The 16,312-nt window shown below is 42.8% G+C and overlaps 1 protein-coding gene across 2 annotated transcripts in view; it reads left to right on the forward strand.

Moving 5' to 3' along the window:
- LOC143017829 (uncharacterized) overlaps nt 1-16,312 on the forward strand; it is a 108,513-nt gene that overhangs the window by 91,759 nt on the left and 442 nt on the right. For both annotated transcript variants that reach the window (XM_076172765.1, XM_076172763.1), the window contains one exon: nt 13,698-13,847. In XM_076172765.1, the coding sequence (XP_076028880.1) occupies nt 13,698-13,847 (150 nt within the window). The remainder of the gene's footprint in view (nt 1-13,697; nt 13,848-16,312) is intronic.

Genomic DNA, 16,312 nt, shown 5'->3' on the forward strand with positions numbered 1-16,312 from the left:
TCGATTTTGGGTCATTTTGGTCACCAGCTCCAATTTACCCACCTTCTCACTCACAGGTCGAGGGCGTCCAGGGCTGCTGTGGACTCCACTTGGATACCACTCAGGTCAACAGTATGGGCGCCAGAAGTCCAAAAATGAAAAATGCATGAAAAGTCCCATTTTGGAGGGGCGCCAACGCCACGCCTTTATTAAAGCCAAGACTCCTCGCGTCTACCTTGCCGTGCACTGTATCCGACTGTGTCCCTGTCGGGTAAGTTTGGGCCAAATCGGTGACCTTCGGATTTTCGGCAAAATTCGGCAAAATTCGATTTAGGATCATTTTGGTCACCAGCTCTAATTTACCCGCCTTCTCACTCACAGGTCGAGGGCGTCCAGGGCTGCTGTGGACTCCACTTGGACACCACTCGGGTCAACAGTATGGGCGCCAGAGGTCCAAAAATGAGAAATGCATGAAAAGTCCCAAATTTGGAGGGGCGCCAACGCCACGCCCTTGAGCCCAGACTCCTCGCGTCTACCTTGCCGTGCACTGTGTCCGACTCTGTCCCTGTGGGGTAAGTTTGGGCCAAATCGGTGACCTTCGGATTTTCGGCAAAATTCCCGTATATCACGCTGAGATTTTTTCGATTTAGGATCATTTTGGTCACCAGCTCCAATTTACCCACCTTCTCACTCACAGGTGGCGGGCGTCCAGTGCTGCTGTGGACTCCACTTGGACACCACTCAGGTCAACAGTACCGGCGCCAGAGGTCCAAAAATGAAAAATGCATGAAAAGTCCCAAATTTGGAGGGGCGCTAACGCCACGCCCTTGAGACCAGACTCCTCGCGTCTACCTTGCCGTGCACTGTGTCCGACTCTGTCCCTGTCGGGTAAGTTTGGGCCAAATCGGTGACCTTCGGATTTTCGACAAAATTCCTGTGTAACGCTCTAAGGTTTTTTCGATTTTGGGTCATTTTGGTCACCAGCTCCAATTTACCCACCTTCTCACTCATAGGTCGAGGGCGTCCAGGGCTGCTGTGGACTCCACTTGGACACCACTCAGGTCAACAGTATGGGCATCAGAGGTCCAAAAATGAAAAATGCATGAAAAGTCCCAATTTTGGAAGGGCGCCAACGCCATGCCCTTGAGCCCGGACTCCTCGCGTCTACCTTGCCGTGCACTCTGTCCGGCTCTGGCACTGTGGGGTAAGTTTGGGCCAAATCGCTGATCTTCGGATTTACGGCAAAATTCCCGTGTAACGCTTTGAAAAATTTTCGATTTTGGGTCATTTTGGTCACCAGCTCCAATTTACCCACCTTCTCACTCACAGGTCGAGGGCGTCCAGGGCTGCTGTGGACTCCACTTGGACACCACTCAGGTCAACAGTACCGGCGCCAGAGGTCCAAAAATGAAAAATGCATGAAAAGTCCCAATTTTGGAGGGACGCCAACGCCACGCCCTTGAGCCCAGACTCCTCGAGTCTACCTTGCCGTGCACTGTGTCCGACTCTGTCCCTGTGGGGTAAGTTTGGGTCAAATGGGTGACCTTCAGATTTTCGGCTAAATTCCCGCTTTGAGATTTTTTCGATTTTGGGTCATTTTGGTCACCAGCTCCAATTTACCCACCTTCTCACTCACATTTTGAGGGCGTCCAGGGCTGCTGTACCCACGGATTTGGACACAAATCGTCATGTCTCCAATTTAGCCCAAACTTACCCCAGAGGGCTCGTATTTTTATCCTGAGCAGTATCTAAGTGCAATCAGCAAGAGCCCTGATGGCTCTCGACCATTGGCTGAGGTGGTGACCCAATCGGGGCAAGTGGCCAAAATTACCCTCAAAATTACCCACGGATTTGACCAAAAATCGTCTTGTCTCCGATATGGTCCAAACTTACCTCAGAGAGAGAGAGTCCTCCACATAATACAGCGAGGTAGACGTGGGGAACCTGGGCCCAAGGGCGAGGTCGTGGCGACCAGCCAAATTTGTTTGTATGTTTTCCCCCTCTCGTTTCCGCCTCTTGGCGCCCGTATCTTTACCCTGAGCTGTAAGTGCGATCAGCAAGAGCCGTGATGCCCCTCGACCTGTGGCTGAGGTGGTGACCCAATCGGGGCAAATGTCCAAAATGACCATGTCTCCGATTTGGCCCAAACTTACCCCAGAGGGAGAGAGTCCTCCACAGAACACAGCGAGGTAGACGTGGGGAACCTGGGCCCAAGGGCGAGGTCATGGCGACCAGCGAAATTTGTGTTTGTGTGTTCTCCCCCTCTCATTTCCGCCTCTTGGCGCCCGTGTTTCTATCCTGAGCAGTATCTAAGTGCGATCAGCAAGAGCCCTGACGGCCCTCGACCTGTGGCTGAGGTGGTGACCCAATCGGGGCAAGTGGGCAAAATAACCCTCAAAATTACCAAAGGGGTGAACCCACGGATTTGGACAAAAATCGTCATGTCTCCAATTTGGCCCAGAGGGAGAGAGTCCTTTACAGAGCACAGCGAGGTAGACGTGGGGAACCTGTGCCCAAGAGCGAGGTCGTGGCGACCAGCTAAATTTGTTTGTGTGTTTTACTCCTCTCATTTCCGCCTCTTGGCGCCCGTATTTTATCCTGAGCAGTATCTAAGTGCAATCAACAAGAGCACTGGTGGCCGTCGACCTTTGGCTGAGGTGGTAACCCAATAGGTGCAAGTGGCCAAAATGACCCTCAAAATGACCCTCAAAATTATCCGAAAATCCGAAGGTGACCGATTTGGCTCAAACTTGCCCCACAGGGAGAGAGTCGGACATAGTGCACAACAAGGTAGACATGAGCAGCCTAAGCCCAAGGGCCTTAGTCCTGAGCCCGAGGCCTTAGTCCCTAGGCCCGAAGACTCGCGAGACCCCAAACACCAGACACCATGTACCATACCACAGACCTCATATGTCCTAGGCACCAGGCTGTAAGCCCGAGGGCCGAGACCTTAGTCACCAGGCACCAGCCCGCAGACCCGAGGGCAGAGGCCGTATGCCCTCGGCCCCATGTGCAAAGGCACGCAACACGAAACTCCAAACAATGCAGGAGCACAGAACCAGTCCATAATACACTCAATATTTCCATTACTCATCGAAACCATACAGTAGGTGAGGAATAGTCTTGTGCAAGAGGAACTGAAACCTAACCTAGTCTAGCTTAACTAACCTAACCTAGAATAACCAACCTAACCAAACCAACCTAACCTAATCTAAGCTAACCAAAATAACATAACCTAAACCTAACCTAACTAAACCAGACCTAACCTAACCAAACCTAACCTAGATTAACTCAACCTAATTAAACTTAAGTGAACCAAACCTAACTTTACCAAACCTAGCCTAGCCAAACATAACCTAATCAAACCTAACCTAACCAAACTTAATCTAACGTAACCAAAGTAAGAGCTGGGCACGTTACCGCCGGACAGGTAGTGCGTTACTAACGCAGTAACGCAAGTGCCCAGCTGTTTATTTTATGTTTTAGAATAGGGAATATTAATGTTGTAGTTTAGGTATTATTCTATTTCATCCCCTTCCCATTTTTGTCTCCTTTTACGACTCAAGTAGGAACACTCGCTGGCAGCGTTCTTTTCCCCTACCACAGGGTTCGGCGATAAAGGAAATTAATATTCAAAGAACTGGCTACAGGACAGTATTAAGAGGGGACAGCATAACGGAGGGACACTCACAGTATGATAGAGTAGCATAATTTCTCTAGGAATAGAGATGTGTGGCTCTAGTCTGTAGGGAAGCCCCATATAGACCCTAAAGTATCAGCTGCATGCTACTGAGCAGGTTTTAACCTTACAATAACATGCAGCCAATACCACAGACGGGGTATCAAATGAAGTGTCTTTGCTCTGGATGTACTTTGTCTTGTTGTATTGCTTCTGTCTTCTGAACCGGGGCGGTGGGCGAGATGCAGGGATAAGCCATCATCCAGTTCAAGAGGAACCGAGAGAAGGGTGGGGAATGGGAGTGGAGGATATGGGAATTTATGCCTTTGATTTTGGCTACCTCCCTTGTAAGGGGGGAAAAGCCCTTGATATATGTATGTAGTTGCTGCAAGACAGTTTTACTACATGGCAATAGAAGATTTAAAAAATTATAGCTTCTCCTTAAAACTCCATTTTCTTATTTAATTTTTGCTATTATACAGAAAACTTGAGTAAATATTTAAGGGGTAACTATAACAATATCAGTCTTGGTTATATGAATAGAATTTCCATATAAAACCAAACAAGAATGCATCTTACCAATATCGTACATTTGCAATTAATATTTTTCTGCATATATATATATACATATATATATATATATATATATATATATGTATATATACATATATATATATTATTTGAGTAGAGAGATCCACTTGTGACTTAAATAAGAAGGCTGGTCACTTTTAACTTCTATATCTCCTTTACATAAAATTGAATATAATAGAATCCTCTCTCCAGAAATTAACAGTGACTCATTATGATTCTAGACAGCAGGGAATCAAGCAGATATCCAACAGTGAAAGATAAAAGTTAACTCCTCCGATTGAACAAATTCTAACATCACGGACCTTACATTTCCTTTAGTTTACACATGAAGGTCCTGGCAATGAAAATCAATCAAAAATAAAGCATACCAAGGCCCCAGCTCTAAGTTCCTGTAATACCTCTGTGACTCCACCTTTTCGATGCAATATTGCTGACAAATATACTAGTGAACACGGGTCTCAGAACGCTATCTTGTGTATAATCGCCAATATAGTGCTTACAGGACTGAATCTCCCTCAGTAGAATTGATTCTTCTTTTTCCAAGGACATCAGCCTCATTTGGGAAAAGTGTGTGTTGGTATTGAACGTACCCGGCTAATTTCTTATATTTGCGTGTCTTTGTATCAATGTTTTGGGAGGGGAGAAGGGTTATATATTGATGAGTAGGGAGATGGAGAGAGGGGGGAGTTAGGGTTGAGAGGTGAAGTTAAGATGTGCCTGAAACTTTCTATGCCAGTTGTGTTTTGAGACATTGGGAGCTATAAAGAACAAGTATAGGATGAGTAACAAGTGTGTGGTACGAAGTTGGGTTAAACCCCACCGTTTTTGTCTTCATCGGTCAAATTTTGCATTAAAATCATTACACTTATGACTGGATTATTTCCTTGGCTGCACTATTCCACAAATACCGAAAACAGTTTCTAGATATCTCATCTTTTTCAGCTTTATTCGATTTTTTCCCATACCAATAGATCATCGCTGTCGCTTTTCTGTACTCCTTTCATACATCTGAATACAGTAATCATGTCACCCTTCCCTATTCTAATGCTGCGTATGTTAACACTGTGTGTGTGTGTTTAGTCTCACCTTAACAATACCATAAATGCATTTTGTAGCTGCTCATAGTGTGACTACATGATGTTTATTGAGGTAGTGCATTTCCTATTAGAATAGGAAATGCACTACCTCAATAAACATCATGTAGTGGGCAATGTGGATAATTATCCACATTGCCCACTATGTCTTGTTAGCTTGAAGCTGCGTCCTTGCGTTATATATGCTGATGATTGGATACGCTCGAATTATCATAAACGTTACTTTCTTGAATTCACTTTTATGGATAATATCGTTCACGATTTGTTCTGATATAGTTATGATGACATACTTTACCTGCGCGGATCGCTGTGTCGTTCTCTCACTTTAATGTGCGTGTGCGTGTGCGTCATCTCTCGTTCATCAAAACGAGTAATCAGTCATGCGATATCAGTCACACATAAGGATCTTTTTGCCATTTGTAGTTGTTTTTAATTTTCTTTATAAAAATCTCTGTAGAAATTGGATTTGATCCCCTGCACCTTGCCTGTTTTTAAATCAGCTTGACTAGAGTTTGTGCCAAAGGTTTCTGTTCAATTATGTGCAATCCATTGGCCAATTCGGGGACAAAGTACATACATTCAGACCATAGGACATACACACGCGCGCACACGACTCGGTGGCGCAGTTGGTAGAGCACTGACCAGCCACGAGAGTGGCCTGGAGTTCCTGGTTCGAATCCTGCCCAGGGCCGAAATTATTTCGGTACCGCTGCGCTTCGGGTCGTTACTCTGACTCTCGTGGGCGGTGAGTTGGGTGTGTGTGTGTGTGCAAGGTCATAGCATTACCCATAGATCGGAACCTACGAGCTCTGAGCTCTCTTCTAGGAGGGAAATAGCTGTTGATCACGAGTCCAACACGTGATCCAAAGACCAAGTGAATACACACACACACGTCTCGCTGGCGCAGTGGTTAGAGTTTGCGGCCGCCACTATGGCGATCCGGGTTCAAATCCCTCTCAGGGCTGAAATTTCAGTATCGCTGCGCTGCGAATCGTTACTCCACCTCTCGTGGGCGGGGAGTTGGATGTGTTTGTGCGTGTAAAGTCACAACATTACCTATAGATCAGTCATGTATGAGCTCTGGGTACTCTTCCAGGAGGGAAATAGCTGTTAATCACGAGTCCAACACGTGATCCAAGACCATGGTGAATCACACACACACAAGCACAATCACACGTAACACATTTAGTAACATACCCTGGTCGAACCTCTTTGACCATAGGAACCGGCAGCTGCTTACAAGACTGTTGTTCAAGAGATAGATTCTCAGAGCGCAGCATTGGCGAAGAGGGCATCTGCTCACAACTCGAAAATTTGTATTTATATGTCCAGTTATGTTCACACCAAAGTGACTCTAAACACGACTATCAAACCTTGGATCTCTCATTGACTATCTTACCTTCATCCTTAAAAGAAATAATTAGTCCCAATATCCATGAGAAGATTTGCCTTTGAGGAATTTACGGCTAGATTTTTCCATTGACTGAGTATTTAAAGTTGGACTTTTTGTGTTATGTATCTTTCAAATCCAAACTTGTATATACTATTTTCTCTGCACATTTGTCCTTTTTGACAACAAATACTAATTGAATACTTGGCCATAAATTAGCAAATGCTATATCTGCTTCAATAAAAATAAAAGGTACATATGATATCTAACAAGAAAAGAATTGCAAAGAAAACGGAAGAGCAATAAATTAGAGTTGTATATAAACAATTAAGACAGGGTAGGTTAAGTATTTTTCTATTTCATATTCCTTTGTATATACAATAATACAAGAATCCCACAAGTAATTAATACATACCACACCACAATCAACACCAACATGCATTAAAAAGGAGAAATTCTATTTTATTTTAGTCATTCGTATTCCAATTTTATTTAATCTTTAGATTTGAAAGACATTCGTTAATCTCAATACTCGTCATGGAAATGCCCAGATTCCTCAAAATAAGTTACACTTAGATACACTTAGAAGATTTCTGTCGGTGATCGACGCAGCTAGACTGGAGTCCCACTGTGACCAGGTAGCTCCCTCACATCAATTGTCCAATCGGTCAGACGATTGGCGTTGGGGCTGATGTATCCTGGTGTTGGTGGTTGGTCTGGTATTTTGGCCAACCATATATCCAGATGTTTTTTGAAGGTGTCTGGAGACACCCCTGAGATGTTTCTCAGTTGGGGCGGGATACAGTTGAATAACCTTGGTCCACTGAACGAGAAGCTGTTATGGATTCTGGATTTGATGTTTAGTGTTGAACCGGGAGTGGTCCTCACATAACATAGCCTCCCTCTTCTTTGGTGGACTGATACTTGTATGCCGGTGTTGGGCACCTTCTTTTCTAATACCTTCCAGACGTAGATGATGATGTAGCGTTCCCTGCGTCGTTGGAGAGAAAACAACTGCAACTCCTTCAGTCTCTCCCAGTAGTTCAGATCCTGGAGCCCATGTATTTTGTTGGTGAAGGTCCTTTGGGGCCCTTCGATTTCCATGATTTCTGATACTTTCTGGGGAGACCAGAGCTGGCAGCAGTATTCTAGGTGTGGCAAGACTAACGATTTCCACAGGGTCAGCATACATCTTGGACTTCTTGTCTGGAAGGTACGAAGTATCCACCCTGCTAGTCGCCTCGCTTTGGACGTTGCTTGGCTTATGTTATGGGAGAAGGAGGCATCACTGCTCATGCTCACTCCCAGATCTTTCACTACATCTTTCGCAATGATCTCTTGCTGGCCACAGTAGTAGTGTGTTGAGATCTTTAGATCCAGATGGCGACCATAGCGCAGAAGTTCGAACTTTTCCCCGTTCAGTGCCATGTTGTTCACCTCCGCCCACCTCAGAATTTCATTGAGGTCTTGCTGTAGGTTATCGGCATCTTGTCGCGTACGTATTTTCAGTTCGATGCGCGTGTCATCGGCAAAGGATGTCGCTGTAGAGTATTTAAGGTCCCTGTCTATGTCCCCTATCATGATGAGGAATAGTAGGGGACCCAGGACAGTTCCTTGGGGGACACCGCTAACAACCCTGCTTGCCTGTGAATAAGTACCCTGTACATTCACTCGCTGTATCCTATCGGATAGGAAACTGTGGAGCCATTTGCCTAGGGCTCCGCATATACCAAGTGCTCGCATTTTGTGCAAAAGGATTCCATGGTCCACCTTATCGAATGCTTTTGCAAAATCAAGGTATATGACGTCCACGTTGTCCCCATCTTTGGTGTCATCTAGTATTTTGTCATAATGGGCAAGTAGTTGAGAGAGGCATGAACGTCCTTGTCTGAATCCATGTTGGCCATTGTTGAATGCCTCAATTGTTTCAAGATATTCAACGATGGCTTTCCGCACTACCCTTTCCATAATTTTAATTAGATGGGATGTTAATACCACTGGCCTGTAATTCTTGGCAATGCCTTTGCTACCCCCTTTATGTATAGGGGTAATTGTGCCATTTTTGAGGGCTCGTGGTACATGTCCTGTTTGTAGGGACATTTCCCATAACAGTTTCAGGGGTACTGCTAGTTGGTGTTTGCAGTTTTTTAGCAGTTGGGCATGGAACCCATCTGGTCCTGCTGCTGCATTTGGTGCCATCTCGTTAATGGCCACTATTATCTCCTCTGTGGAGATCTTTACTGACGATAGTTGGTGTGGCGTCACCTGGTGTTCATTGAAGAAGGTATGTGGATCCATTACCTTCATATGGTCCTTTGGTTCACTGAACACCCTTTCATATTGCAGTCTGAGCAACTCTGCCATTTCAGTTGGGTCACTCTCGAGTTCCCCAGCTGGATCTATAAGTGGTCCTATGGATGGTGTATTTTTTAGCTTCTTATTGGCATATGCATAAAAGAACTTGCTGTTCACTTGGATGTTTGAGATGGCTCTTAATTCTTCTTGGGCTCTCTGATCTTTGTGAGACTGGATGAGTTTTCTCTCAATTTCTTCCAGTTCATTTTGGATGTTGGTGGTGGATGGTAGATGGTTGGTCTTTTGTAGTTTGACTCTTAATTTTGTTCTTCTCTTCATTAGGTTTTTCCTATCTCTCGGGATAGTTTTGTATTTTTTCTATTATTCAAGCAAACACATAGCCTACTATGTCAAAAGGACATTTATATCATGTCATCAAATTAGTTTTTCTTTCTAATTTAATAGTTATACAGTTCAGCAATAAGTTAAGCAAGGACAAGGGCCAAGAGCAGGATTCCGGAAGTGGGAAATAAAGCTAGCAGCGTTGAATATCTTGACATTAAATAGAAAAAGTAATTTGAAGGTGCTCTTGTATGAAAATGGATAAGGATCCCTGAAATGTAGTTTGCTGTCATGATAAACATGTCACAAAATGTTATTTGTGTAACTTACATAATTTGACGGTCATAAAATAAATTTGATAAAGGCCATAAAGTAAATAACAACTTCGATCTTGTAGAGTGCAAATAGAGTAGGTAAGAGAGTCTTCTATGTGGTAATTGGATCTATGGCGGCTTGATTCTGTTGTCAAGCCTATATAGTATATGTGCTGATACTGTATTACTGCTAGATGGTCACGGTGTCCTGATTGCAATCATGCCAGTGTGGTTACCATTTCTCTTGAGAAGTATTTTTCGTTGGTGCTGACTGCTGATGTCTGGAGGGGTAAATTATTGAGTGGTCTGTCTTGTAGAACTTCTTTGATCTGAGTGAATGAGTATTTGTGTGTGGATTGATATATTGTGTCACTGCTGGTAGGCCTTATAGGCTGGAGTAGTAAGCTGATTTTTTTTTCTTTTAACATTCAGCTGGTAGTGTGTATAGTTTTGAATTCTAGTGTATGACTGAGTAATATAATTTTCATATGAATTCTATGCATGAACATTTGATTTTTGTTTCTATATGTCTGTACTGTATAATTCCACTTTATAAGGAAAAGGGGACAAGTGCGAATGCATTAGTTTCAGAGGGATTAGTTTGTTAAGTGTAGTTGGGAAGGCTTATAGGAGGGTCTTGATTGAGAGGATTAGGAGAGGAACAGAGGGAGTAATTGGTGAGGAACAGTGTGAGTTTAGGACAGGTAGGGGTTGCATGGATCAGATTTTTGTGGTAAGACAGATATGTGAGAAAACTTTAGGAAAAGGTAAGGATGTTTTTTGGGCTTTTATGGATTTGGAAAAGGCTTATGACAGGGTAGACAGGAAGGCACTGTGGGAGGTATTGCAGATATATGGGATAGGAGGAAAGCTTTTAAAAGCATTCAAGAGTTTTTACAAGAGTAGTAGAGCTTGTGTTAGAATCAGAAATGGAGAGAGTAGTTTGAGGTAAAGGTGGGACTTTGTCAGGGATGTGTTATGTCGCCTTGGCTGTTCAGTTTATACATGGGGTGATGTGAGAGGTAAATGTAAGGGTTGTGGATCAGGGATTAGAGATGGTTAAAGAAAATGGAGAAAAGTGGGAGATAAGCCAGTTGTTGTTTGCTGATGACACTGTGCTTTTCGCAGGATCAGAGGAGGGACTGAGGAATTTAGTGACAGTTTGGGAAGGTGTGCAAAAGAAGTTAAAGATAAATGTGGGTAAAAGAAAGGTGATGAGATGTACAAGTGGAGAAAGTGGGAGCAGACTGGAGGTATTAAGGGAGACTGAAGGAAATGGAGGAGTGGAGGTGGAGGTTAGAATGTAGATTGAGAGAAGCAAGTAAATGCCTTGGGGAATTAAAAAGTGTAATATGAGAAATATACATTTGGGAATGGATGCTAAGAGAAGGTTGTGTGAAGGAGTGATTGTGCCAACAGCACTATATGGGGTAGAAACATGGAACATAAGAGAGGAGTATGAATGTATTTACCTAGTTGTATTTTACGGGACGGGAGCTATGCTCATAGTGACCCGTTTTTTTTATCTCTCCACATCCAGTTTATTCTTGAAATCGTGTATAGTTCTGGCATTCAATGTTTCTCTGTTCAGTTTGTTCCAGACATCAATCACTCTGTGTGGGAGCTATTTTTTTTTTTTTTCTCTCCATGTCTCTTCTGTAACTGTCTTTCTTTAGTTTCTTTTCGTGTCCCCTAGTTTCTCTTTTGTCCCGTTTTAATAGGTTGTCTCTATTGAGAACTTCCATCCCTTTCATAATTCTTTGTGTTTGAATAAAGGTGCCTGAGAAGTATGATAAGGGTTACTAGGCTAGATAGAGTGAGAAATGAGGAGGTGAGGAGGACAACGGGGGTGGAAAGGGAGTTGTTGTTGTTGTCGTTCCCTAGACTGTCTGTCCGAGCAGTCCCGTCTCCCCAAGGAATGCCACAGCCGAAACTGGGTTTTCCCACAAATCCTTTATAGAGTGTATGTTGTGTTGCTTGTGTGCATGATTGTGTATAATGCAGTCTTCCATTATGTGTTGTATGGTATGGGGTGAAGTGTTACATCCTGGGCAGCTGTTCACAAAGCGGTCATCCAGCCTCTTCTGGTAGCTTAGAAGTGCTGGGTGGTGGCCACATCGCAGTCTGGCCAGGTGGACTCTGTCCTTTCGTGGGAGAGAGGATTCAGAAGGGTGGATATCAGGGGGTCTGGCATGCAGCAGTGTGTTGTTTTTCAGTGTGTTAATGGAGCGGTGAGTGATATGATTATGAATATGTTTCCGGAGGCTGGTATTTGGTGGTTGTGGAGGAAGAGAAGAGAGTATCTGTGTGTGATACAGGACTTTGAGTGTTGTTTTAATGTTTCTTGGTGTGTGTGGGTGTTCTGCTATGTAGTGTAGCAGGTGTGATGTGTTTGTGGTGGCTGCAGCAAGTGTTTGTGTGCCTCTCATGAGTCATGTCGAGGTGGTCCTTGACTTTGAGGACTTTTGTTTCATGGTGTAAATGGTCTGTAGGTTTTGTATTTGTGCAGCCTGTAATTGTTTTAAGGGCTTTGTTTTGTATGATTTGAAGGGTGTTGTGGTGTGTCTCACTGAGATTAGGAGCCCATGCAGGACTCGCATAATTCATCACTGAGCGAATGCATTGTTTGTATATTGTTGTATTAGTTTCTTTGTTTTGTCCAAATGTTGTTCCAGTGATTGACTTAAGTGCGTTAAGTCTAGGTGTGCATTTGTTTTTTATGTTTGTGATGTGTTGTTTGAAAGACATGGATGTATCGTATGTTACACCAAGAATTTTTGGTGTGTTTGTGTGTGGTATTAGAGTGCTGTTGATGTAGAGATGAGGTATGTATTTGTGTTCTTTTGTCCAGTTGGTGAGAAGTGTTGCTGTAGATTTGGTTGGAGATATTTTGAGTCTGTTTGTGATGAACCATGTGTTGAGTGTATCAAGGTATGGCTGGATTATTTCTGCAGCTTTGTCTGTGTTACGATGTGTGCATGTGATTGTTATGTCGTCTGCGTAGGAAGAGATTTGTATTTCTGAGGTGTCTGGTGTGGGTAAGTCATGCATGTATAGATTAAAGAGCGTGGGGGATAGAACAGAGCCCTGTGGTACTCCATTCCTAATGTTTCTGATGTGCGATGATTGGCCATTATATGACACATAAGCATTCCTACCTGCCAGATAATTGGCCAGCCATCTTTTGGTGTTATTGTGCATGTCTGTGTTATATATTTTATTTGTTAGGTTGTGGTGGGGGATAGCATCAAGAGCTTTACTAATGTCTAATGTTATAAGAAGTGGTCTGTGGTGGGGCCTATCTGAATTGATGCCATCTAAAATTCTTTGTGTGAGGTTTATCAGAAGAGTGTTTGTGGAGTGGAGTGGCCTAAAACCGTGTTGTGAGTCGGCAAGGGGAATATGTGGTGTGACAAGTTTAAGTATTAGGCGTTCAATTAATTTAGAGGGGGTGCAGAGAAGTGTGATTGGGCGGTGCGATGTTGGGATTGTTGGGTCTTTGTTCGGTTTTGGAATGGTGATTATTTTACCATGCTTCCAGATGTCGGGTATAGTGTTGTGTGAATAGCTGTAGTTTGCAATGTTTGTGAGTGCGTGTATACCTTGTGGTCCAATGTGTTTTAGGTGGATGTTACTTATGTTATCAGGGCCACAGGCGGATGAGTGCTTGAGATTATGTATTATGTGTTTTGTCTGACTGTCTATGAAGAGTGTATAGTCTGAGTCTGTAGGAAAGTTTTTCTTACATCGAATAGTGCGTCGGTCGTCAGGGTGAGAAGTGAGATGGCTCGTCTGTGCAAAATGATTTATGAGTGTGTTTGCTTGTTGTCTTTTTGAGGGTAGATTGTCTGTTGTTGTGATTATTGCTGCGTGAGAGTGTGTTGTGTTACTGTAGTAGCTGCAATATACAAAAATATAGTATTATCACGTCATTGTATTTTTCAAGATTACAATAATTAGAAAAAATATTTTTTTCTTTGGTATAAATTTATGATATTTTTATTTTGTTTCAGATTTTTCTTTGAAGACCAATGTCAGATAAAAGTACAGAGTCGGCAAATCCAGGGAAAGGTGCCACTACAGCCAACACAGGAGATGGTATCAGATCCATTAGAACAACCAATGTTTTCAAAGTTGTCAATTTTGAGTTGTATGCTAAGCCGGTAAGTCATAATAAGCATTTTTTTCTTTTAAGTTACAAATTTTAACCCCATATAATGTGTGTGGGGAAATTATCTTATCTTAAAAACATTGAGGATATTATTCATACACCATAGGGGAAAATGAAACTGAGACAATTCTCCTCCCTACATCAATAGTCTTTGCCAAATGATGGAACTACATACTTTAGGGTATTGTTGTTGTCATGCACAAGACTGTCTTGCTGAGCATTCCCATCTCAAGGGATGCCATAGCTGGAATGGGATTTTTCCATAAATCCCGTATAGAGTGTATGTTGTGTTCTTGTTGTGTATAATTGTGTACAGTGCAGTTTTCCTTAATGTGTTGTATAGTAATGGGGTGAAGTGTCAACAACATATCTCAAAAGATGTGGGAAAAGGCATTTTTTTGTACAGGTGCATAAACTGGAATAGTCTAGACAAGTTGGAACCATACATGAGTTGAAAATGAAGACAATTCTCCTCTCTACATCAATAGTCTTTGCCAAATGATGGAACTACTGTAGGGTATTGTTGTTGTTGTCATTCCCAAGACTGTCTTGCTGAGCATTCCCATCTCAAGGGATGCCATAGCTGGAATGGGATTTTTCCATAAATCCCATATAGAGTGTATGTTGTGTATAATTGTGTACAGTGCAGTTTTCCTTAATGTGTTGTATAATAATGGGGTGAAGTGTTGTCAACAACATATCTCAAAGATGTGGAAAAATGCATTTTTTTGTACAGGTGCATAAACTGGAAGAGTCTAGATGATAGAAGACAAGTTGGAACCATACACGAGTTGAAAACGAAGTATAATAATTGGAGAATAAAAATCAGAACTCCACTAGTATGGGTCCTTTTCTGTATCAGCTGATCTGTTGCTCCAGATCTCTCTTGCAGGAGACACAGGTCTCGGGTAACCGGCAATATCCACCAGAGTGGCCCATAAGTTACTCAAGGAAGAAGTGTTGTGTGGGTATAGCTAACATGTTCAGTGTCTTTTGTGTAATGGTTATGTCTGGGGTAATTTGCTTTTGTGGCTTGGCCTATTCTGTGATGGTATTGTCGTAGTGATGGATGGTAACCTGAACATAGTACGCTGCTGTAGGAAAGAATGGGCGAAGAAAGATTAGTAAAAAAATATCTATATATATAAAATGTGTGGAAAGCAGAGCTAGATAGAGTTAACATGAGGGGAAGACTGGGAAAAGGATGGGGTGAAGGTGTCCTTGGATGAAAGGGGAATGTCTGTTTAGTAGGGAAAGGAGAGGTTAAGAGATAGGTGTGAATGGATGATAAACAGGCACTGTAGTAGGATCAAAGGAGGGATTAAGGAAGATAGTGACAGAGTTTGGGAAGGTGTGGAAAAGAAGGAAATTGAAAATAAATGTAGGTAAAAGTAATGTGATGGACTAGGAGAGAGGATGGCAGCAAATTGGAAGTGAGTGATAAGGAAGTGGATAGGTTTAGATACTTGGGTGTGAATGTGGTAGTAAAGGGAGGAGTGGAGGTAGAATGTAGATTGAGAGAACCAAGTAAATGCCTTGGTGGATTATAAAGTGTAATGAGAAATGGACATTTGGGAATGGATGCTAAGAGGAGATCACATGAAGGAGCGATTGTACAGATTCCAAGTTGTTCAACTTCTGATGGCATTTGAATTCTGAGATGCCGCTGTACTTTACCAGACCCCCTTAATATATTACCCAGCAGAGAGATCATTCCTAAGATAGACTAGAATTGCACTGGCGTGCCTATGTCTAGGTCACCACCCTGAGTTGAAATAATACCAATGCAGAATTGGGCAGATAACAGATATCAAATGACCTGAATGTAACCATCATATGCAGAGCATTTTATACTACACTGCTCTACTCGCTCACTTAGGACAGGTCTACTAGATCTCTTCGATGACTTATGAACTAATGGTCATGGCTGGTTTCTCTTTTCTTGAAATACTTTGAGGTTTGGGTTTCAGGCCCTCTCTCTTATAAAAGGGAAGAAGTCTTGGTATATTAATAGGTTTGGATTGTTAGTAGCACTTTATTCCTGCTTGTATGTATGAAGCGGCCTTGCTGTGGATATGCTGTGTCTTGCGACACTGCCTCTGACCCAGGGCAGTGGACAAGGTGTAGGGATGACCCGTCATCCAGGAGGTGCTAAGATAAGAGGGAAGGTGGAGGGGTGTGGAGTGTATTCAGGTATGGAATGGGTGGGAATGATTTTATGCCTTTTCCTTTTTGGCTACCCCCCTTGTAAGGGGGAAAAAGCCTTGGTATATGTATGTATGAAGTTGTGGTTTCCTACAATTTCTTTGGGCATTCTAGAGTTTTAGCCTGTTTAATTTTCATTTACGTTCATTTACATTCATAATCACTTTCATATTAGAACTGCCAGTATCTGAACTTCATTTATTATCACATGATTTCAGAAAGAAAAATTTAGCACTGGAGTAGCAGAATGGT

The sequence above is a fragment of the Oratosquilla oratoria genome, chromosome 33, assembly GCF_046742065.1.
Source record: "Oratosquilla oratoria isolate Oo_2021 chromosome 33, ASM4674206v1, whole genome shotgun sequence".
NCBI lineage: Eukaryota > Metazoa > Arthropoda > Malacostraca > Stomatopoda > Squillidae > Oratosquilla > Oratosquilla oratoria.